This window comes from Octopus sinensis, linkage group LG9 (assembly GCF_006345805.1).
Source record: "Octopus sinensis linkage group LG9, ASM634580v1, whole genome shotgun sequence".
In the NCBI taxonomy this organism is placed as follows: domain Eukaryota; kingdom Metazoa; phylum Mollusca; class Cephalopoda; order Octopoda; family Octopodidae; genus Octopus; species Octopus sinensis.
In genome coordinates, this window is record NC_043005.1 from 28686407 (window position 1) to 28711330 (window position 24924).

At 36.5% G+C, this 24924-nt stretch overlaps 1 protein-coding gene across 4 annotated transcripts in view; it reads left to right on the forward strand.

Annotated features, from left to right (window-relative positions):
• LOC115215592 (diacylglycerol kinase theta) overlaps window positions 1-24924 on the forward strand; it is a 250869-nt gene that overhangs the window by 192356 nt on the left and 33589 nt on the right. For all 4 annotated transcript variants that reach the window (XM_029784808.2, XM_036505853.1, XM_029784809.2 and 1 more), the window contains 7 exons: window positions 374-531; window positions 4491-4645; window positions 12031-12179; window positions 13204-13312; window positions 16102-16308; window positions 19391-19546; window positions 21558-21723. In XM_029784808.2, coding sequence (XP_029640668.1) covers window positions 374-531; window positions 4491-4645; window positions 12031-12179; window positions 13204-13312; window positions 16102-16308; window positions 19391-19546; window positions 21558-21723 — 1100 coding nt within the window. The remainder of the gene's footprint in view (window positions 1-373; window positions 532-4490; window positions 4646-12030; window positions 12180-13203; window positions 13313-16101; window positions 16309-19390; window positions 19547-21557; window positions 21724-24924) is intronic.

Consider the following 24924-nt stretch of genomic DNA (forward strand, 5'->3'; position numbering starts at 1 on the left):
CAATTTTGGGGGACGGAATGAGTCAATTACATCGACCCCAGAGTTCAACTGGTACTTATTTTATTGACCCCAAAAGGATGAAAGGCAAAGTCGACCTCAGCGGAATTTGAACTCAGAACATAGCAACGGGCAAAATACTGTCAAGTATTTTGTCCAGCACGCTAATGATTCTGCCAGCTTGCCGCTTTGTAATTGAATTTGGAAGGCAGAAGTTCCTGCCATGTGTGTAGGTGCTTGCGCCTCTCCAAGAGAGAGTGTGAGGGAATTGTATTTATCTTAGTTTCGTTTTTTTTTCTCTATTTTGTTGCTTGAAATTTTTTTAACAACATGTAAATCCTCTAATTAATGTATTTTCTTTCTATTTGTTTCTCAGAAAATAAGTGGCACTCATTTGATGTGATCTACTATGAGTATGGTGCTCTAGTTCTCATATACAACACTGCAGAGAAAGCTAGTCGTTCATTCCACATTTTAAGGGATACTATCTTTGATGATAAACAACTCCTTGCAATGTTACTACCTAATATACAGGTAAGGTCTGCCTAGCCATCATTCTGTTTAACCCTTTTGTTACCATATTTCTGTTGAAATGCACTGCATCTATTTAAATTAATTTTGAGAATAATGAAAAATTTAGTAAAATAACTTGGCCGTTTTTAAGCTTATATTTGGAACATAAATTAACATGAAATTTTGATGAAATTTGACTGGTCCCATGCGCCAGTTCCACCTGACTGGTACCAAAGCAGTGCAGCCTGTGTAGTCCTGTGGCCAGTGTCACCTGACTGACTCCCATGCCGGTGGCACGTAAAAAGCACCGTTCAAGTGTGGTCATTGTTAGTGCTGCCTAACTGGCCCTTGTACTAGTGGCACGTAAAAAACATAAAAAGCACCCACTACACTCTTGGAGTGGTTGGCACTGTGAAGAGCATCCAGCTGTAGAAACCTTGCCACATCAGATTGGAGCCTGGTGCAGCCTTCTGGTTTGCCAGCCCTCAGACTGTTCAACCCATGCCAGCATGGAAAGTGGATGTTAAATGATGATGATGATAATGATTTTAATTTAGATCACTTTCAAGCCAGAAGTTTGTAACATAGATCCAGGGGTGTTCTCATGTGGAATGGTATCAAAAGAGGTAATGATACAACCTGGCACTTTGGGTGCTTTTAGAGGAGTCCTCTTTGTTGCAAGCAATTGTGTCTGTCTTCAGTTTTAAGATACTTCACTCTCACTAATCTTGGAGGCCATATGCAAGCCATAGGCTTTGCCTCCTTCCTTACTAAAAGATAAAAAAAAAAAAGAAATTAACGTTAGGGTCTCATATTTGTAATATAGAAAGTTGAAAAACTGATAGACTAAAATAATTCAAGGTGTTTGTAGACAAAGCTTCCTGCTAGAGGGTTGTTAAAATATAATGGACTAGGAAAGAAGGCAACTAATAAAATCAACAAAGTGAACTTTTGCAGGAAAAGAAACACAACTTAGATAATTCTCTTAGTTGGCCTGAAAAATGAGCTATTTGCAATTGCACTGCCTTTATTTACAAATAATTTCACTTAGTTGATTTATTGGAGTTATCTCTCATGTCTATTGTTTTTATTTTTTAAATGCTTTTTATGGGAGTTTTTGTCCATTGACTGATCTCAAGAAGTCAGTTTTGCGGTTAACAGTATTGATATAAATACATGTAGCCCTACCGTAATCTAATGTGTTTAATGCTTCTTTTATAAAAAGAGGCATATATCATAGCTTGAGGGAGAGAGAGAAGTGATTATCTGTACAAAAAAGAAAACTGCATTTTTATTTTCATTTTACTTTTTCGAGTTTGCTACTCTTCTGCAGATATTGAATGTCAATTACATTAAGTTTAGCAATAATGGAGGACTGCAATAAACTCACATATTTCTTTTTAGATACACAGCAATATCTCATGTTGTGAGATTTAAAAATAGTAATTTTCTAATATATAGCAATGTGTTCAATATTATACACATCTATATATACATATGCAAAAATAAGCCTTGACACTGACTTCAAAGTTTTTCCAGTTTTTGGTTTCACTAGAATTTTAAAGTATTTCGTTTTCTTTTTCAAGCCTTATCAATATATATACCCTTTCAGTCATTGTGACGTTTTCAACTGTAACAATTAAACAATTAGATTTAGAAAAATTAAAAGAAAAGTTTTTTTTAAAAGAATATTTGTAGGCATAGGAGTGGCTGTGTGGTAAGTAGCTTGCTTACCAACCACATGGTTCTGGGTTCAGTCCCACTGCATGGCACCTTGGGCAAGTATCTTCTACTATAGCCTCGGGCCGACCAAAGCCTTGTGAGTGGATTTGGCAGACAGAAACTGAAAGAAGCCTGTCGTATATATATATATATATTATATATATATATATATATATATATATATATGTATCTGTGTGTATATGTTTGTGTCTGTGTTTGTCCCCCCAACATCGCTTGACAACTGATGCTGGTGTGTTTACATCCCCGTAACTTAGCGGTTCGGCAAAAGAGACCGATAGAATAAGTACTAGGCTTACAAAGAATAAGTCCTGGGGTTGATTTGCTCGACTAAAAGGCGGTGCTCCAGCATAGCCACAGTCAAATGACTGAAACAAGTAAAAGAGTAAAAGAGAGTATAGTGTTCAAATACAATTCACAATGACCTCAAACCCACAAGAGTAAACAAGAGAGACAGAGACAGGCAGAAACAAGAAAAATGCCACTTGTATTTGAACACTATACTCTCTTTGTGACATTTTTCTTGTTTCTGCCTGTCTCTGTCTCTCTTGTTTACCCTTGTGGGTTTGAGGTCATTGTGAATTCTTGGTAGGGAAAAAGAAAAAGGAGGAGGAGAAGAATGTGGGAGTGCCATGACAGTAGTATATTGAATGGTCAGCTGGGCTGACCCACAAGTTGATGGTAGCAGTTGATGTTCAATTCATGGAAATATTTCTTTTGAATGTTTTGTTTATAACATAGGGGTTATTCAGTTAGGAAGAAGAGGAGGAAAGAGAAGGGAGAATAAGAAGGAATGTAGGTAGTGTGAAAGTAGTAAGGTGTTAAATGTTTAAGTGACTTAAAATTATGAATTATAGCACTGATTGAGACTGTTTTTTAATGAATTCTTGGGAATCTCTTGATTGTATCATTTTTAATATTTGCGTGTGTATTTGTGTTATTCTAAAGCTGAGGTGGATATGTCATTTGTCGTAGATGCGTTCTTCTTCACCTTAAAAACTTTTCTTTTAATTTTTATAAATTTAATTGTTTATTTGTTACAGGTGAAAAAGTCACAATGACTGAAACCGGTACTGAAATGTTTTTTATAAAATTATTTTAGCATTTTCTATCTTGACTTTTTTTCCATATATATCAACTCATGTGTTCCTTTTCATCCTTCTACATATATATATATATATATATATATCTTTGTTATGTGTGATGGAAGCAGTATCAGTTTAAAATAGCATTTGGTGTATCATACTTAAAGTAGATACATCATTGAAAGCCTAATTAACTGCAATGTTCATCCCAAGATAGCATCTCATATAGATGTACAGTGTTTAAAAAACATGTCAATAGCAGATAAAAATCATGCAGCAGCAGTAGTGGCATTGCTACATGTGCATTTTTGCATCTTTGTGTTTCATCTGTAGAAGTTTAAAATACACAATTACTGATATGGGAAAACTGACTTTTCAATCACTGATGTTACAAATTAGTCAACAGGCTGAATAAAAATTTGCTATGTGTGACTGATGCAGAATTGTAGTAAAGATTGTTTGCCAACATAACACAGCAGCACCACCTCTAGCCGAACAATTATTCTGTGCTGATGAAGGGAAATAACCCGAAAATCGCAGTACACAGATATTGTTTTCAGCTGCGTGGGGGTGCTAGATTCCCTTGTTCGAAAATAAGGACACATCGTGTCATATAGCCAGCTGGAGATGATGTCTCCTGGGGATAAATTACAGCAACGTTCGTCCTAAACCAGGACTGCCATGTTATGTAGGCAAACAATCTTTACTCCAAAGTACTGTTGCTAAATATCTCATGTTGTGAGATTTTAAAATAGTAATCTTTTAGATGCAGAATTACTTTCAACTAGGAGTAGCAGTGGTGATATTGCTAGATATGCATTTCTGCCTCTTTGGGTTTCATCAGTAATATCTACTAGCAATCATATGCTAAGACAAATCCCTCTTCATACAAGCCCTTCTGATGTGTTCCAGCATTGGGTTTTTCCCTAACTTTTGTATGCAAAACCAAATGGTAAAATACTGTACTGTTTAAACATCAATACATTCACACATATTTATCTGTGATATGAATACTTAGAATCGGTTGAATTTGTAAATTTTGTATTGACTTTTTTTTCCAAAAAATACAATTTTTTTAGCTGCTGATTGACATTTTTCTTTTTTTTAAATTTGGGTTGATTTAATAGATTTTCTGTTTTTCATTTTTCCTTTCAGCCACATATGATTCCTGATAATGGTATACAACCATTATTAGTATTTGTAAACGTCAAAAGCGGTGGCTGCCAGGGAACAGAACTCATCACTTCTTTCCGTAAACTTCTTAACCCTCATCAAGTTTTTAATTTAGAAGCTGGTGGTCCTCTACCTGGGTAAATAATCTTTTCTGGTTTATGTGTTTTTTGTTTGTTTGTTTTTTAATGCTAATTGTCTCCTATATTTCCAGATATTTTAGTAATTTTACAAATTGTTATCATCTGTGAATTGACAAATAGGTGCAGGAGTGGCTGTGTGGTAAATAGCTTGCTTACCAACCACATGCTTCCGGGTTCATTCCCACTGCGTGGCACCTTGGGCCAGTGTCTTCTACTATAGCCTCGGGCAGATCAAAGCCCTGTGAGTGGATTTGGTAGACGGAAACTGAAAGAAACTTGTCGTGTATATATATATATATATATGTGTGTGTGTGTGTGTGTGTGTGTATATGTTTGTGTGTCTGTGTTTGTCCCCCACAACATCGCTTGACAACCGATGATGGTGTGTTTACGTCCCTGTAACTTAATGGTTCGGCAAAAGAGACCAATAGAATAAGTACTAGGCTTCCAAAGAATTAGATCTGGGGTCGATTTGCTTGACTAAAGGCGGTTCTCCAGCATGGCTGCAGTAACATAGCCCGCAGTTGGCTTGCAACCTACAGTGGACTGTCTTGTAGCCTGTTGTAATCTACCTTACAGCAGCCTGTCTCTCAGACTGTCTCCTGCCATTACTGTTCTAAGTAGAAATATTCTGTCTCTGCCTCAGTGGGACTTCAATCAATTGAACAAACATGAACAATCTTGTTTTTTGTACAAATGTCAATAGAGCAGAATATCTGTTGTAGCAAAAAAAAAAAAGAAATCCCATTCCAGCTTTCAATGATTTCACATGACATCTGACCTCTCTATATGACACTAGACTGTGTAATGTGGCTAACCAGGAGCGAAATTCTGGCAAAAATCAGTGTCTGACTGACTGATTGACTGACCTAACACCATGACAAAGTAAGGAAGGAGGAAAACAGATGACATTATCAACAGCAATATTACACTCATAAATCTCAATACCCAGTCTTCAGCGGTGAAATAATAATGATAATAATAATAATAATAATAATAATTATCCTTTCTACTAAAGGCACAAGGCCTATATTTTGGTGGGAGAGGGATAGTCGATTCACTGGTACTTAATTTATCAACGCTGAAAGGATGAAAGGCAAAGTTGATCTCAGTGGAATTTGAACCCAGAATGTGAAGGCAGACGAAATACCACTAAGCATTTCGCCCGATGTGCTAATGATTCTGCCAGTTTGCTGCCTTAATGATAATTATAATAATAATAACTCGCTGGACCCATGAAAAATTCACAGAAAACTTTAAAAATGTAAGCATCTATAAACAGTGTCATGGTGCCATGAGAAATGTTTTGTATATTATGACCGTCTGTAGCTGTAATTCATAGGGGCCAGCCTCGTCATATTCTGTGTGAGGCTGAATCTCCCTGAGAACTACATTAATGTTATGCATATCTGTGGAGTATTCAGCCATTTGTGAGTTAATTTTATCCTCATGTGGTAATGAAAAGTGAAATTGACAGCCAATATTTCCTACTGTCTCTCTCACTTTCTATCTTTCTCTTTCACTTCCTTTGTGTCCCTCTTCTCTCCCACTTTTGATTTAACAATGTGTATATGTATCTACTTGTGATGTGATAAACATTTAAAAACACAAAACAAATGTTGTCACTGCCCACTGTCTCTTTCACTCTCTTTTTCTCTCTCACTCTCTCTCTCACTCTCTTTTTCTCTCTCACTCTCTCTCTCACTCTCCCTTTCTCTCTCACTCTCTCTCTCTCTCGCTTTGCCACTTCTTTGAAGTAAGTGTGATGCACAACAGGTATGTACAAAAACAAAAAGTTAGCATATTAATATTATTGATAATAATAATAATAATAATAATAATAATAAAGACACTGAGAGCACTAAACTGGCTCAAAGGAACCCTAAAAGAAGAAAAAGAGATTGAGAGCACTATACTGGCAGGGCAAGACCAAGCTTTGGCCATGAACTGGAGGGTCCACTTTAGGAATGAGCAAGTGTCTCCACTGTGCTACATCCGCAATAGAGTGGATGAAACCATTGCCCATATCATGAGCAAATGCCCTAGACTTGATCAAAACCACCACAAGTTGTGGTGACGTGATCAATTAGCAAAAGTGCTACGTAAGAAACTGTGCAAAAAGGTGGGGGGGGTAGAGAGAGGCAAGATGTGGTATGAGCACAAACCACAGAAAGTGGGATTTCCCAGTCCAAACAAATCAAGTGCTAGAGCATAACAGACCAGACCTAGTGGTGGTGGACAAGGTGTATCACATATGCTATATAGTTGATGTTGCATGCCTCTTTGACCCATGAATAGTCAAGAAGGAAGGCAAAAAGAAAGATATTACCCTCCTAAGTACGAAATAGCCTGGCTATGGAAAATGAAGAAGGTGAAGATAGTGCCAATTATTGTTGGGTCCTTAGGAACAGTATAAGAAGGTATCAAGAGGAATAAAAAGGAAATTGGAATGGAGTGCCCAGTAGAACTGTAACAAAAGGTTTGCCTCCTTGGCATGTTCAGAATAATCAGGAAAGTATTAGATAGCTGAAAAGAATAGATAGCATGGTACCGTAGGCTTCAGGTAGCAAGCCTTCTACACATGCAAGAGTCCAGGAGCTCCAACAAAACCTGTGATAAAGAGAAATAATAATAATAATAATAATCCTTTCTACTATAAGCACAAGGCCTGAAATTTTGGCAGGAGGAGGATAGATTATATTGACCCCAGTGTTCAGCTGGTCTAATTTTATTGACCCCCAAACGGACGAAAGGCAAAGTCAGCCTTGGTGGAATTTGATCTCAGAATGTGAAGATGGACGAAATGCTGCTAACGATTCTGCCAGCTTGCCACCTTAATAATAATAACAATAATAATAATAATAATAATAATTACAAATTTTGCCACAAGGGCAGCAATTTTGGGGAAAGGGGTGAGTCGATTACATTGATCCTGAAAGGATGAAAGGTAAAGTCGGCCTTGGCAGAATTTGAACCTAGAACATAGCCACGGTCGAAATACAGCTAAGCATTTCATCCAGCATGCTAATGATTCTGCCAGCTTGCCACCTTAATAATAATAATAATAATAATAATAATAATAATAATAATATCATCATCAATAATAATAACAATAATAATAACACATTGGTGCAAGGAGAGAGTATTTAGTTAATTGAACTGCCCCCTCCTCTCCTTTATCTAGTCTATTGATCCAGAAGGTCAACTCCAGTGGGATTTCAACTCTGAATATAATAAATAGCTAAATGCCAGAAGACATTTAATCTGGCGCTCAACCATTTCTGCCACTGGTCTGATGATGCAGATAATGATTGTAATAATAATAATGATAATGAAGATAGTTTATTAAATAATTAATAGTGTCTTTTAATTAAAATGCTATATTGCTGAATATATCTCATTAATTCTCATTAGACTAATGGAAATGACTGTGATTATGCAATTTAATGATTATACAGTTTCCACATCTCCCATGTGCAGTAGTATATAATGTTACCTAAATGTACACAATAATGCACAGAAGTGACACAAGTGCACACTGTTGCAGTAAGGGTATCCAATGTTTCAAGGTACATAACATACACTTTGGTGCATAGGTACATGACTTGGTGCACAAGTGTACAATGATAGCAGTATACAGAGGTGCACAATTTGGCACTGAGGTCACAGTATTGCATAGAGGTATACAGTATACCACAGGTGTGCAGCATGGAACAGAAGTGACCAGTGTTGTGTGGATGTGCACAGTATGGCACAGAGGTGCACAGCATGGAATAGAGGTGTATCATAAGGAACACAGATACACAGAATCATGGAGGCGGGGTACAGTATGACACAGGGTTACACAATTTTGTATAAAATGCGCAGTAACACAAGCATGCGAACATGCAAAAAAAAAGCGCAAAAACCTATCATCATATAAAGACAGTTTTAGTGTCTTCTTTTAGAAGTTCACCTGAAAACAGTTATTTGTCTGATGTTTTACCTTTATGTTAATGAACACATCCTGATCAACAGGTGTAAAATATATTCCATTAATTATTTATTGTGAAATTAATTTGAAGAACACCTGAAACAGTTAGGGCAAAGATGTGTTGCTGGTTAGCCCCAGATCCACCATGAACAATCTTTCAATAGACAGGCAGGTAGTCAACCAAACAATGAATTACAACCTAGTTTTATTTTTCTATATATAAACCACGGCATCACCTTGATGAAGGTCAGACTGGTGATAATCCAGATATGTTGCATCATCTCCTCTATTCAGTAGAGTTGAAGATCCTGGTGATGGCGACAATGGAGATTGACATGGTGGACTAGCAAACAAACGGACGAATACACTGCATTGTTGTGTAAATGAGAGAGTAGGAAGTAAAATTACTTTATTAATGAGTTTAGGAATACAGAATATTATGTTAAAGAATATATATTGACAATGTCTATAACTTCATTACGGTTTGTTTGGTTCAGTCTTGGTTATTAGATGATTTATTCTTGACCTCAGATATACATTGATCACAGGCTTGATTCAAGCAAACAATTTTGTCTCATAACTAAGGGATGTGATTTCTTTGTCCCACCAGACCAGGGAAGGGGTGGGGGATATGAGTGAATGACAACTGATGATATTCAAAGATCAAACTATTTGAAACAGATATAAATATTGTAAATATATACACTATAAAGTGTAATAGCATAGCTCATGGTTTCTCGATTGGTTTTCTTTTTTTTTTCTTTTCTTGTCTCATGCATCACTTTGATTTTCAAATTTAGAAAATTAAAAGTGTGCTTCACTGTGAATGGACACAGTATATAGCATGAATATAATATACAAAGGGAAATCAAATATTATCTGCACTTTTGCCAAAACTTTCTTTAGATTGGCTGTGCTTTCTTCAGTGCTCACATACTTAAAAGTGGTACTCTTGTAATGACATAACTGAGGTTTGACCTTGGTCCCTCCAGTTCTCTTTCTGGTGTTGCAGAGTAAACATGGCCACTCCACTGGTCATGTGCACCGACAAAGAACAGTGATCGGTGATCTGAGAAATCAGATCACTGAAGGTGTCAGGGGCTGAAAAGCATGGTTGTCCTTGCATATCAGCATGTCCCCTACATCCCTCTTCAGCTTAGCATTCCTTATCTTGCAGGTTTGTGGGTGCTGGTGCCACATAAAAAGCACCCATACCAGTGCTGTGTAAAAGCACCCAGTCCACATTCGGTAAAATGGTTGGTGTTAGGAAGGGCATCCAGCCATAGAAACCATGCTAAAACACATGGGACCTGGGCAGCCCTTCAGCTGGCCAGCTCCTGGCAAACCATCCAATCCACACCAGCATGGAAAACAGACATTAAATGGTGATGATTATATATATATATATATATATATATATATAGACAGTGAGGGATAAAAGAAATTTTGATTAAAATGTCATTGCAAGTTTTAACCTTCACAAATTATTACCGTACCCACCACCTTGAGAAATATTGATGTCATACAGATATTACATATACTCTAAATATGTTAATGGTGTAGATATATTGTAAATATATACACAGTAAAAATAAAGTTAAGTGTAGATATAACTATAGTAAATATGCACCATAAAGATGTGGTTAATAGTGTGTACAGAAATGTTGTAAATATACTTTACATACTTTGAATTGTGGTCAGTAGTACAGAAAATTATAATCTTAATGAACAACTAAAGATATTTGGGGATTCATAATTACTTCAATATCATTTTTCAGCTTTGTTAAAGATTAAACTGGAATTAATTAAAATTATATATATATACATTAGACAAAATGAGATAACAAAGCCAAGGCTGTGAGGAGTTTTCAGGACATTTGTAAGGAAAAAGATATATAGTCTTACAGCTACCGCCATGATTGACCGCTAGCTACTAAGCTCTTTTTTCCTTTTTTGATTCTCTCTCTGTTTATTTTCTCGTGCTCCTTTCTGTTGAAGAGTGTAGGCTCAAAACATAAAAGACTTTCTCACTTTCCCTAGCGTTAAACTAATACATCTGTTTGCTGTTTACACACCTGTCTTCATCTTTTGTTTTGTTTTAAATTCCAACTATATATATATATATATATATATATATATGGTACAGTGAATAAACTGTTGTATAAATTGCGTAAAAATGAAAATAACACTGACATCTCGATATATTTACCAAAATTATTTTAAAATATTACTTGAAATACTAAAGAGTGAATTTATTCAACAAAATCATCATTGGCTTCAACCATGGCCCCCAGAAGACTTTGGAATCTCTTACAACTCTCCTGAATGGTCTCCTTGTTTAAGTTAGTGAATACTGCCATAATCATTGCCTTCAGTTCATCCTTGTTGTTACAAGGAGTTTTGTTGGTCTCTCACTAAACTGCACCCCACACATAATAATCAAGGGGGTTGTAGACTGGAGACTTAGAGGTGGTGTGGTCGCAGAAATTGTCTGACAGCCACAATTGGGTTCTCCTGCTTGTGTGGCATGGTGCAGAGTGCTTTTGCCAGGCACAGGGTCATCCAGCAGCCACTCTCATGACCCAGGGCAGAACTACCTCCTCCAGGCACTTGATGTTGGCCTCTGTATTGAGTCTGTAGCCATGTGAGAAGATGAATGGACACATAACGTTGTTATCACTGGTGATCACTCCAAACACTATGATGTTGACTGTATATTTGATTTTTATCACTCTCGGTACATATCTTCAGATTGCACTGTCCTCAGATTGACACCCAAACACTCTGATGTGTTTGTATTGGAGCTTCCAGCATGAATGCCAAGCAGTACAGCATGTCATTTCCAAATTTCTGGCTGAGTGAATTGTGTCTTGGTGCTTTTTTTTCTCACAGATGGTACCCAACTGACCCTACTATACTGTGAAGTTGACAAAATCAAAAATAAACAATGCGCATGTGCAAAATTAAAAATATAAAATGGCGACAATTTGCCCATCGCACCCTGTATATATTTGTATATCTTAACATTGTTGGTACAAATGGAGGGAGGAGACATATTAAATATTTCGTTGTCTTCTACTATATGTTTTCTGTTTGTGTGGCCACATTTTGTATAAAAATGCTTCTTATTATTCTTACTTGAGAAATTAAAGCTCTTTCCAGCCAGCTTCTCTGGCCCCTGTTCCAGTGGCATGTAAAAAGCACCCACTACAATCTCAGAGTGGTTGGCATTATTAGGAAGGGCATCCAGCTGTAGAAACACTGCCAGATCAGATTGGGGCCTGGTGCAGCCTCCTGGCTTCCCAGACCCCAGTTGAACCGTCCAACCCATGCCAGCATGGAAAACACGTTAAATGATGATGATGATGATGAAATGTGGTTCTAAGTTTGTTATTTTTTATCTTTTCAGATTATATGTATTTCGGAATGTTTCCTACTATAAAATCTTAGTCTGTGGTGGTGACGGAACTGTTGGTTGGGTTCTGTCATGTTTAGATAATGTATGCCAAGATGCTGTTTGTCAGTCTCCTCCTTTGGCAATAATTCCTTTAGGAACAGGTATGGAAATCTCTTTCTCAACTTGTCTAATGCACATATTTTTATTTTGCTTTGTATCTATGGGTGTGAGGATTAATTCTTTTTTAAGGGTGACTGTCTGAACAGCTACTCAAGAAGTAGGAGCTGGGACTGGTTTGAGAAGCTTGCTTCCAAACCATGTGGCCTCGGGTTCAATCTCATTGTGCAGCACCTTGGGCAATTGTCTTCTACCACAGCCTTCAGCTAACAAAAGCTTTGTGAGTAGATTTGGTAGACAGAGACTGAAATAAGCACATCATGTGTGTGTGTGTGTGTGTGTGTATATACCTGTGACTTGACTTTATATGATGGTTGTAAATGAACAACACCATTATACAAGTGATATTGTCTGTTTCCAATCTTCTGCATTTAATGTCACTGGTTCTCACTATTCAAATTTTCATCAAACTACAAATGTCCAAAAATACACACAAAATACATCTCCCTTCATGTAACCTGTTGTCAATAAACTAGCAGTATGACTAGTTATGTTGTGTATACTTTGATGATAGATATCATGTACTTCAACGGTGTGTTTTGAAGCACACGAGTGCCCTGAGTATATTTTATTGTGGCACCAGCACTAAAGGGTTTACCATGACCTTGTCAATACAAAAGTGGCCTGTCAACCTTACACTGTATTTGTGATGTTTGATAAATAGAAACACATTCAATTAACCAGTAAATTACTCTTTGGCATATTTTAATATTAATATATTGAAATACACTAAAGATTAAATTGGCAGTTAAATGCAGAGTTTGGAAGAGAATTATGAGTGGAGAAATGGCTGCAAGTGTGTGTAATATTTATGATTGATGTAATATTTTACAGCTGTTGAAGTGAAGTGGGAATATATGATGATTACTCAGTAAGAATTGTTTGAATTTTAATGTGATTGTTATTTTAAAGAAAATTTTTTTATCATGTGACTTAAGCTTTTTTCACGTTTCGCAGTTCTATTTGGAATATGGCCCCTAATAATCTTTCATTTCATTTTTATTACAGGAAATGATTTAGCTAGAGTATTACGCTGGGGTCCTGGATATACTGGCGGGGAAGATCCCCTTAATTTACTCAGAGATGTAATTGATGCAGAAGAAATTAAACTTGACAGGTAAGTAACAAAATATATATTATTTTTTTTTAAATACATGCAGTGTTCTTGCCATTAAGGTTTCTATCCCACTTCTGGGATTTCAAATTTTGATTTTTCCTTTTTTCTGTTTTTGGTATTTCTTGTGGAGATAAATTTAGTGAGCAATATTCGTGCTCATTCTGTTTGTATGTGTGTGTGTATATATATATATATATACATACGTACGTATGTATGTATGTATTTTTTTCTCTTGAGACAATTTGCGCAATATATTGTTTTTGCATGTCTGAGTGTACAAGGACATGTTAAACATGATTTTACATTCATTCAACACTGCTTAGCATACCTCCAATTAATATATGTGTGTGTATGTTTGTCCTCCCCACCACCACCACCACTACCACCACCAATTAACAACCAGTGTTTGTTTACATTCCATAACTAAGCAGTTCAGCAAAGGAGACCAATAGAGTGAGTAACAGACTTCAAAAGTCTATACTGGGGTCAATTTGTTCAACTAAACCCTTTCAGGCATTGCCCCAGCCTGGCCATAGTCCAATGACTGAAATGAGTAAGAGATGAAAGAATTTAGAGGAGGAGTTGTAATGCCAATATAGACTTCACTTGTAGACTGGTGGGATTCATATTTATTTACAAATCAATGGTTTTATGAAAAATGTATGGTGAAGAAGGGCCTAAGATGTAGACCCTTGGACTAAATGCTTATAATAGAGTGGACTTTTCAAAAAAAGGTATCTGGCAGCTACCAGTCAACAGCAAATTATTGGGGATCAAACTGATGTCTTAGAGGTTCATACAGTTCTTTTTGCTTTGTTAATTATTTTTGTCCATATTTTAAAGTAATTATTGCTCTTTCAATATTTCATCTCTTTTTAGTGTTTATTTTGAAGGTTTAAAATTTCAATTCAAATTTTAAAAAAAGAGACTCAAATTATCAGTTAACTGACTAAATGCTACCATTTTTGGACGAATTTCAGTTCTCTGTCCATCCTTTGTAGTTTTTCAATAATTTCTGCTGCTATTGTCTGCTTTTCACCCTGACCTCTGTAGCTCTTTATTTTCTCTCTCCCCCCACTAAATCACAATATACAATTTTATTTGTTCTCAAATTACTCCTCATTAGAATTGTTAGTTAGGTCAACATGTCAATAACAAACTTTAATTAAAGCAGTCCCACCAAAATCAACCTTTTCCAGTTTTAATCTTTGAGCCAGTTCTTTGAAACACTAAATCAGAATAGAAATCTTTACTTCCAACACCATATATTTGTCTTGAGAAGAAACTTAGCTGCAACTATGCTCACCTCATCTGGGTAATATTTACTCCACTACCATCCTGTACCACCATTTGAATTACATGCAATATTCCGTATCCAGGTGTTTTGCACTATGTGTTAAGTGTGTAGATATGATGTACCAAAGTTATACTTCCTTCATTGTCCATTTTAAACCATGATAGATTTTGTATTCCTCCACCAGTTCTTTGATAAAATAATGTTTCCTGCCATGTCTCTGAAGTTTGATTTTGAATAATTTTAACTCCAGCCTAAATCTTAACCAAGTACACCTTCGGGTGTTCATAGTTTCCATGGATTAAACTAATTCTGCTGCTTCTGTATTTAGTCTGTTATGATAACTCATATCAGTTCCATACATTTCAAAGAACAGGAGGAAGATGTGTACTAAGAGGGACTTACCTCAAATTCCTTATGCTGCTACTACCATAAAATCCATTTGTCTTGCAAGGCCATGGATCCTTAGTAAATGCATTGTTTATAATTGCCCTAAATGTACTCATCACTTAACACCTTTCAGGAGCCATTCTTTATGATTTGTAGTTTTACTTACAGTTGTTATTATTTCATTGTGACTGCTGAGAAAATGTTAACCTAGCTATACAAAAATTTACACATTTTAAGCATATAAGCATGTAGCTTGCTTACCAACCACATGGTTCCAGGTTCAGCCCCACTGCGTGGCACCTTGGGCAAGTGTCTTCTTCTATAGCCTTGGGCCAACCAAAGCCTTGTGAGTGGATTTGGTAGACGGAAACTGAAAGAAGCTCGTCGTATATATGTATATATATGTGTGTGTGTGTGCTTGTGTTTGTCCCCCCAACATCACTTGACAACTGATGCTGGTGTGTTTACGTCCCTGTAACTTAATGGTTCAACAAAAGAGACCGATAGAATAAGTACTAGGATTACAAAGAATAAGTTCTGGGGTTGATTTCCTCGACTGAAGGCGGTGCTCCAGCATTGCTACAGTCAAATGACTGAAATAAGTAAAATAGTAAAAGATATGTTGTGTGAAATATCTGTACCTATCAGTGACTTAGCAGATAAAATAGTTATTTGCCTTAGTTTAGAAATCAAAGTTCCTAATTTGAATCTAGTTTGGTACAATTTACATATCCAGGAATAAAACACTTCCTTTGGGGATCAAACTGATGAAGACATAGTTTATATGTAAACACTGAAAAATCTTTCATCTCTAAAGGTGAGGCTAATTATCCAGAAAATCTCTTTTGAATTTATTTTTCGACAAATATCTATAGTTATTCAGTCTTTCATTTAATCTTATTAGACATACATCATGCTGTGGAAGGAAACTCTGGTCGTGAAATGCTGGGTGGATACATCCAATTTCTCCAGGTTCTTAGGATTTATAAACTGTTGCTAAGTATTAATGTTCTGTTGCAACACCAACTATTACCTTGCACAAACCAGTGTACTTTCCCTCTGTTTTGTTTTCTAATTAACTTTTCCATTTTTATTCTGTTGATAGATGGACAGTAATTTTCCATCCTAATGAGAAAGAGATGCCAGATGAAACTAAGGTTGCCATAGCAAATGATACAAATTCGGCTAATACCAATGAAGACAATACCACAATGTTTGTAATGAATAACTATTTTGGGATAGGAATTGATGCTGACCTCTGTTTAGATTTCCATATGGCCCGTGAAGAGAAACCAGATAAATTTAATAGCCGGTATGTATGTCTTTGTATTTTTTACTATTACTTAGATACAACAGACATCAGTTATTTTTTTATACCTCTTCTTCCTTTTCCTTTCTTCTCTTCTGTCTCTCTCTCATGTTATCTTCTGTTTCCTCTCTTCTTTCTATCCATTATACAAAAATAACTGTAGTTTTTAACCATCAACTTTAAATCAATGTATATCATATAATTTATATTAATTGAAATATGTTAGATTTTACGCATTTTTGTCAAGAAGAAACAAGTCTATTTATTCTGGTACCTTAGAAATCTTGAATCCTAGAACTGATGAATTCTTCAAACAGATTTTGAGTTGTTTTTTGCTTTTTTGATAAAAACCCTTATTTTCTAAGAAGTTATAGAGATGTTTGAAAAGTGGTTAGTCAATCAGAGAGAGGTCTAGGGAGCAAGGTAAGAGAGGCAGTATTTCATACTCAATTTATCCAATTTATGCTGAGTCATTTGCAAGACATGTCATCAGGTGTTCACGTGGAAAAGAATTGGTCTTTTTCAATTGACCAATCCTAGATGTAAATGTTACAGTTCTCTGTACATTTTGTCAATTTCCTAGAAATACTTTTCTATTGTGACGGTTTTGACAGAATTCAAAAAATACTCGAGGTTTATTCCACTTACTGCCCTGCAAACAGTGATTATAACCTTCTTTTGATGCAGTTTCAGTTTTTGAGAAATATTTTGGCTTTGTTTCAGTCCAGTTACTGTTTGCAAAAACCATCAACTTTTGTATAGGATTCATTTTTTTCATCACATGTCACAATGTGATAAAGAATTGGATTGGTTTTATTACATGAAACAAACAGAATTTTTTTCTTTCTTTTTTTCTTTCAATCAGTTCATATGGTACTCATTTATTTAGCATTTTTGACTTGCAAATGCAGTGAAAATGTTGAACAACTGTTGAATGGTCAATGTTTAATTCTCTTGCAACCTTCTTGAGTGTCTCCTATAAATCTGCTTCACTAATGACCTTCAATTAGTCATCAGTTGCTGAAGGTTGTCCATGACTTTCCTTGTTTTCATGACTCCTGTCTCCATCATTAAATTTTTGGAACTATTGTTGAGCTGTATGTTTGTTGATTGTCAACTCATCAAAAACCTGGTTAGTTGATATTGCAAGTTGTTTCAACTTTGCTTTCCATTTTAAACTATTGCAATAAACTTACTCAAATTTGCCTTTTTTTTTACCTACTTAACCCTTTAGCATTTAAACCAGCCATATCTGGCTGACATATTCTGTTTTATGCTTGAATCAGCTAGATCAAGTTTCTTACACCTACCCTACAATGTCATTCTAAAAATGAACAACTACACCATCAAAATCTCAAAGCTGCAAGATAATGCATGATTAATTCAAAACAATGAATAAATAAACCTCCAGGCTGAGGGGTTAAACAAGAAGAAAAAAACACAAAAACAAAACACTTAGCATAGACCGGGCTCTGTACTTCAAATTGCTATATCAGCATGAATAGAGTTAAATGAAAGTTTATGCCAAATGAGTATCAATGATAAAATTTAACAAGAAAAGAGAAAAATGTTTTTCTTTAACCTAATATTTATGCAGATGCAGCATGGAATTTTGTTAGTGAACAAGTCATGGTCTCAAAGCAACGAAAATATTTTGGCAAATTAAATTTAAATGTTGAAGTGAATCTAACGGTTTTGCGTGTTTTAAATGGCTTATAAACACCTTCCATGCTGCAATTGTTAAATATTTATATTATTCTGGGTTTTTCTGTTACAAAATACCAACTCATTATGTCCTATGAAAAGGAATCAAAACTACTTGAAACTGTATCAAGACATTGTTTTGTTGCTTTAAATGAAGCCCAGCCAGTTCAACTCTACTCATCTCACAGGGCCAGTGAAAGAGTGCCTCTACATGGCCATTGAACCAGCTAGAAATAGCAGCCTTAAATCATACCTTATTGTCTTCAAGTGGTATGATACCTAAGATAGAGGAATATGTGAAAATGAGGGGTGAATCTATGCTTCAAGATACTGAAGCCTGAAAGAAATGATGACAAAATCTGAGAGGAGTGATACTATGTGGTATAACAGACCTATCAAACTCATACCTGTTTAGGAAAAGTGGAGCTGAAATCAGTGAAAATATTTCAACCTTTTGACAGCTGTGCTTCACTGAGTACAGGGACAGCTAAGTTTGCTTCTGAACCACGTAGTTCCAAGTTCAATCTCACTATCTGGCATCTTGGGTAAATGTCTTAATACTGTAGTTTCCAATTTCCAAGTAGGAAATTGTGCAGAAGCTATAGCTGTTGTGTTGTGTGGTTTGTTGGTACCAGTGTGTCCCTTTGTGGTGAAAGGTAACTTAATAATTTGACAGAGAGATACAGAATAGATATCAATCTGAAATATGTTCTGAGATCAATATGAACCATTAACATTCTTGAAGTTGATGTTCCAGCGTGGTCGTAGTTCAATGACCAAAACCTATAAAATATTGAAAGAATGAATGAAGAGGTTAAAATATACTTAGTAAACCGAAGGTCTTGGTGAAACATTCACTTTACAAAATTAAAGTAGGCAGGAGATTTTGTTTTATATCACAGTAATTAATGATGTCTACTGATTAACACTTTTTTATATCAATCTCTAAAAGACTACACCTGTTTCTATAATACAAACTTCTTGTTTCAAAGTGTTCTAAATTGAACCTTCCTTCAAAATTCCATATTAATATACATTCCAAACACCAGCTTAATAACAATAAAGTTCATCCTCATTTAACATCCATGTTTCATGCTAGTATAGTTAGGTAGTTTGTCAGGGTTCGACTGGTCAAAGGACTGTTTCGAGCACCAGTGTCTGTTTTGATAAGGGTTTCTATGGAAGCCCTTCCTGAATGCCAGCCACTTTACCAAGTGTAATGTTATTTTACTAAATTCTTCAGTATTTTTCAAAATTAAAACAAAGGCAGCACTTTTCAACCAAAGTATGGTAGCAGAAGAGGATTGAATGTGTGTTAGTTACCAAAATATGTTTTATATGTCTTTTCTTTAATTATGTGTCTTGTTTTCTCCTTTCAAAGGCTTCATAACAAAGGAGTCTACATAAAAATGGGATTACGGAAAATGGTAAACAAAAAAGCTTGCAAAGATTTGCACCGTTGCATCAAGTTAGAAGTCGATGGCAAATTAATTGACCTTCCACCTGTAGAGGGTATCATCATTCTAAACATTCTTAGGTAAGAGACCATTCTTATTGTTGTTCTTGCTACTGTTGTTGCTGTTGCAGGTCTTAGCCAGAGAGCACATGTAACAACATATTGGACATTTCACTATGGCTGTTATTTATAATAAGCAATGATATATTCTAAAGAAAGGAAACCAGACTTAGAGAACTAAGATTCTGTTAAATTTGTAACATTTCAGTTTTGAAAAAGTTTTAAGAGAATTGAGTATTTATTATTATTATCATTATTTTTATTATTATTCAAATTCTGCCGAAGTTGACTTTGCCTTTCATCTTTTCAGGGTCAATTAAATGAGTACCTGTTATGCACTGGGGCTGACTAATTAACTATCCCCTTCCCCAAAAATTTTCATGGCATTGTGCCTAGAGTAGAAATAATAATAATAATAATAATTATTATTATATTATTATTATTATTATTACTACTACTGGTGGCAAACTGGCGGAATCGTTAGCATGCTGAGTGGAATGCTTAGCAGTATTTCGTCTGTCCTTGCATTCAGAGTTCAAATTCCACTGAGGTCAACTTTGCTTTTCATCCTTTCAGGGTCAATAAATTAAGTACCAGTTGTGTACTGGGGGTTGATTTAATCAATTTAACCCCTCACCCAAAATTCCATCCCTTGTGCCTTTAGTAGAAAGGATTATCATTATTAAGGCAGCAAGCTGGCAGAAGCGTTAGCCCGCCTGGCAAAATGCTTAGTGCTATTTTGTCTGCCATTACGTTCTGAGTTCAAATTCCACCGAGGTCGACTTTGCCCTTCATCCTTTCGGGGTTGATAAATTAAACACCAGTTACACACTAGGATCGATGTAATTGACTTAATCCCTTTGTCTGTCCTTGTTTGTCCCCTCTATGTATAGCCCCTTATGGGCAATAAAGAAATAAGAATTGTTAGCACACCAGGCCAAATGCTTAGTGGCATCTTGCTTATCTTTACATTTCTGAGTTCAAATTCCATCAAGGTTGACTTTGCCTTTCATCCTTTCAGGATCAATGAAATAATTACCGGTTGAGAAGTGGGGTCAATGTAATTGACCTAACCCCTTCCCCAAACATTTCAGGCCTTGTACCTATTGTTGAAAAGATTATTATTATTCTTATTATCATTATTATTATTATTATTATTATTCTACCAAGGTCAACTTTTCCTTTCATCCTTTTGGGGTCAATAAAAATAAGAACCAGTTGGGCACTGGGGTCAATGTAATCGACTCATACTCTCCCCCAAAACTGTTGCCCTTGTGGCAAAATTTGAAACCATTATTATTATTATTATTATTATGATTATTATTATTATTATTTTTGAGTTGAAATCCCACTGAGATCAACTTTCTTTCATTCTTTCAAGAGTTGATAAAATAAAGTACCAGTCAAGTACCTTTCAAGAGTTGATAAAATAAAGTGCCAGTCAAGTACCATTGGAGTCCACGTAATTGACTGACCCACCCCCACCCCATTTAAAACTGCTGGCCTTGTCCCAAAATTTGAAATAACTGTTACTGTTGTTGTTATTGTTTAACACTTTAGCATTTAAACAGGCCATTTCTATTCCAAATATTCTACAATCTCATTCCAAAAATAAGCAATCACATCATTGAAATCTCAAAGCTATAAGATAATCCATGATTGATTCGAAACAATTTCTGTTTTATTAGATAAGTGACTGTGTGTCACTTTGAAAACTATATATTTCAAACAATAATTTAGCAACGCCATCTCTAGCTGAACAGTTATTCCCTGCTGATAAAGGGAAATAACCCAGAAATCGTGATACACAGATATTTTGTACTGAGTGGGGATGCTAAACTCCCTTGTTTGAAAATATAAGGACAGATTGTGTGTCATATAGCCAGCTGGAGATGATGTTTTCTGGGGTTAAATAACTATAACATTCAACTGCCACATTATGTTGGCAAATAATCTAATGTAAATCACATTCGACAGAATAATCTGAATGCTAAAGAAAAATAATTTTAACTTTTCTTCATTGATATTTCAGTTGGGGCTCTGGAGCTAATCCATGGGGCCCTGAAAAAGAAGATTCTTTTAACAAACCCACCCACTATGATGGCATGTTGGAAGTTGTTGGTGTGACAGGTGTGGTACATATGGGTCAGATACAGAGTGGACTACGCAATGGCATCAGAATTGCTCAGGGCGGACATGTAAGTTCTTGGATTTGTCTACCTGCACTTACATACACATATAAATGTATTCATGCACACACTTGTTACCACATTGACACACATACACATCTAAGATTATTCTAAATATATATATATATGTTTGTGTTTAATATTCACAAGTATAGCCAAAGACAAGAAGATGAATAGAATCTACCACACTCTCAGTCACTCTCTCTTTCTTTCTTTATATATTTGTATGTGTGTGTGTGTGTGTATATATATATATACATATATATATATATATATATATATATATTATATATATATATAATATATATATATATACTAACTTCAGGAAACCTGCCAGTCACCTGTTCACCTACCAACCTGGTGGGTACACTAGTCAGATTGACTATATTCACACCAGTAAACAAGAAAGATAGCTACTTATAAATGCCAAAGCTTCCTTAAGTGAAGAATGCACCCCACAACATAGGTTAGTAGTTACCAACTTCAGGATAAGGGCTAAATGGTTGCCCAGAAGACAACCAGCATGGACAGAGATTTAGAGACGTATTACTTGAAGTTTTTGATGAAAAAGAGGAGGATATAGCATTACATAATGTGGAAGACAAATAGACGTTCCTATGGGACAATCTGTTGAGGGTTACTGTGGCTGGTGCAAAGTCCCCTCTTGACCTAACGTAACATGGTGGTGGAACAATGTAGTTGACAGGACCATTAGGAAAAAGAAACAAGCATGGAAGGACTGGAAGTGTGGTGGTAGCAGGGTACTGTATCAGAACGCCAGAAGGGAAGCTAGGAGACAGGTTTACTTAACCACAGGGGAAGCAGATAAGAAAAAATTTGCCAATGTTCTGCATCATTATGACCAGAGACTTGAAATGTTTCAAATTGCAAGACCGGGTGTGAGAGAGAATTGCGATGTCATGGGAGAGAAATGTGTCCACATGGATGATGGCTCACTTGCATTTAATGATGCTGCAAAGAGAGAGACTTGGAGATGCCACTATCAAAGGTTGCTAAATCAAGAGAATGAATGGGAGAAAGAGAGTCTGCCAAATGTTGACCCAACAGAGAGACCAGCTATTCAAATTGACAGTACTTTAGTAGATAAAGCAATTAAGAGTATGAAGACAGGGAAAGCCCCCGGCCCATCAGGAATCACTGCTGAGACGCTTAAAATATCTCATGATGTGGGCTATAGTCTAGTCACACATATGGTTAAACAGGTGATATACGAAGGAGTCATACCCAATGACTGGTGTAGCAGCACCATAGTCAACTGCTACAGAGGTAAAGGTGATGCATTAGATAGAAATAATTACAGAGGTATCAAGTTATAGATCAGGTGATGAAAGTCAGAGAGGGTCATAGCCCAACTAATTAGGGAGAGAGTTAGTTTAGATGAGATGCAGTTTGGGTTTGTACCAGAGAGAAGCACCACTGATGCTATATTTCTGGTAAGATAGCTGCAGAAGAAGTTCCTAGCCAAAGATAAATCTCTGTCCTTGGCTTTTGTTGACCTGAAGAAAGTCTTAGACAGGGTTCCCCATTCCCTTATTTGGTGGTCAATGAGGAAACTAGGGCTAGATGAATGGTTGGTGAGAGCTTCACAAGCCATGTACAGAGATACTGTCAGTAAGGTAAGGGTTGGAAACAAGTATAGCGAAGAATTCCTGATAGAAATTGGGGTTCACCAAAGATCAGTCCTCAGCCCCCTCTTGTTCATCATAGTCCTCCAGGTAATAACAGGAATTCAAGACAGGCTACCCCTGGGAGCTCCTGTATGCTGATGACCTTACTCTAATAGCTGAGTCACTACCAGAACTAGAGAAGAAGTTTCAGGTGTGGAAGCAAGGTCTAGAGTCAAAGGGCCTGAGAGTTAACCTAGCAAAAACCAAAGTTTTAGTAAGTAGGAAGCAGAATAAATCACAAATCCCTTCAGGTAGATGGCTGTGCTCAATCTGTACAAACTCCATAAGATGTACTCAGTGTAAGCCTTAGACACATAAGAGGTGCAGCAATATCAAAGGATGGTTAACTGGGGAGATAGATTTAGTGTGTGGCAAATGCTCAGGGGCAATAAACACTGAAAATGTACAGAAAACAGATTCCATCACATTCCAGAGGGAAAAACTAGAAGTAGTTGATAGCTTCCACTACATAGGTGACCAAGTCAGTAGTTGGGGTAGATGAGAGAATAGCTGCTAGAATAAGAATAGCCTGGGCAAAATTCAGAGAGCTCCTCCTCTGCTGGTAACAAAGGGCCTCTCAGTCAGAGTGAAAGGTAGACTGGTGCCTGTACGAGAAAAATCATGCTACACAGCAGTGAAACATGGGCTGTGACTGCTGAGGACATGTTGACTTGAAAAAAATGAAGCTAGTATGCTCTGCTGGATGTGTAATATCAGTGTGCATACATGACAGAGTGTAAGCGCCCTGAGAGAAAAGTTGGACATATGAAGCATCAGATATAGTGTACAAAAGAGATGACTGTGCTGGAATGGTCATGTGATGTGTATGGATAAAGACAGCTGTGTGAAGAAGTGTCACACGCTAACAGAGGAGGGAACCTGTGGAAGAGGTAGACCCAGGAATACATGGGATGAGGTGGTGAAGCACAATCTTTAAATGTGGGGCTTCACAAAGGCAATGACAAGTGACCGACCTTTAGAGATATGCTGTACTTAAGAAGACCCAGCAAGCCAAGTAAGATCATAGTCGTGGCCAATGTCACTGTCACATAACTGGCCCATTTAAAAGCACCCTTCAATCGCCAGGCGATATGCTGTGTTTGTGAAGACCTATTGAACCAAGTGAAATCGTAGTTGTGGCTAATGCCAGTGCCACCAGACTGGCACCCATGCCAGTGGCATGTAAAAAGCACCATTTGAGCATGGCCAGTGCCACTAGTCTGGCACCTGTGTCAGTGGCACGTAAAAAACACCATTCAAGTGTGACCAATGCCACCTAACTGGCACCCATGCTGGTGGCATGTAAAAAGCACCCACTACACTCTCAGAGTGGTTGGCATTAGGAAGGATATTCAGCTGTAGAAACCTTGCCAAATCAGATTGGAGCCTGGTGCAGCTTCCTTGCTTGCCAGTCCCCAGTCAAACCATCCAACCCATGCCAGCATGGAAAGCAAACATTAAATGATGGCAACGATGATGATGATATGTGTATATATATATATATATATTGTTTAACATCTGT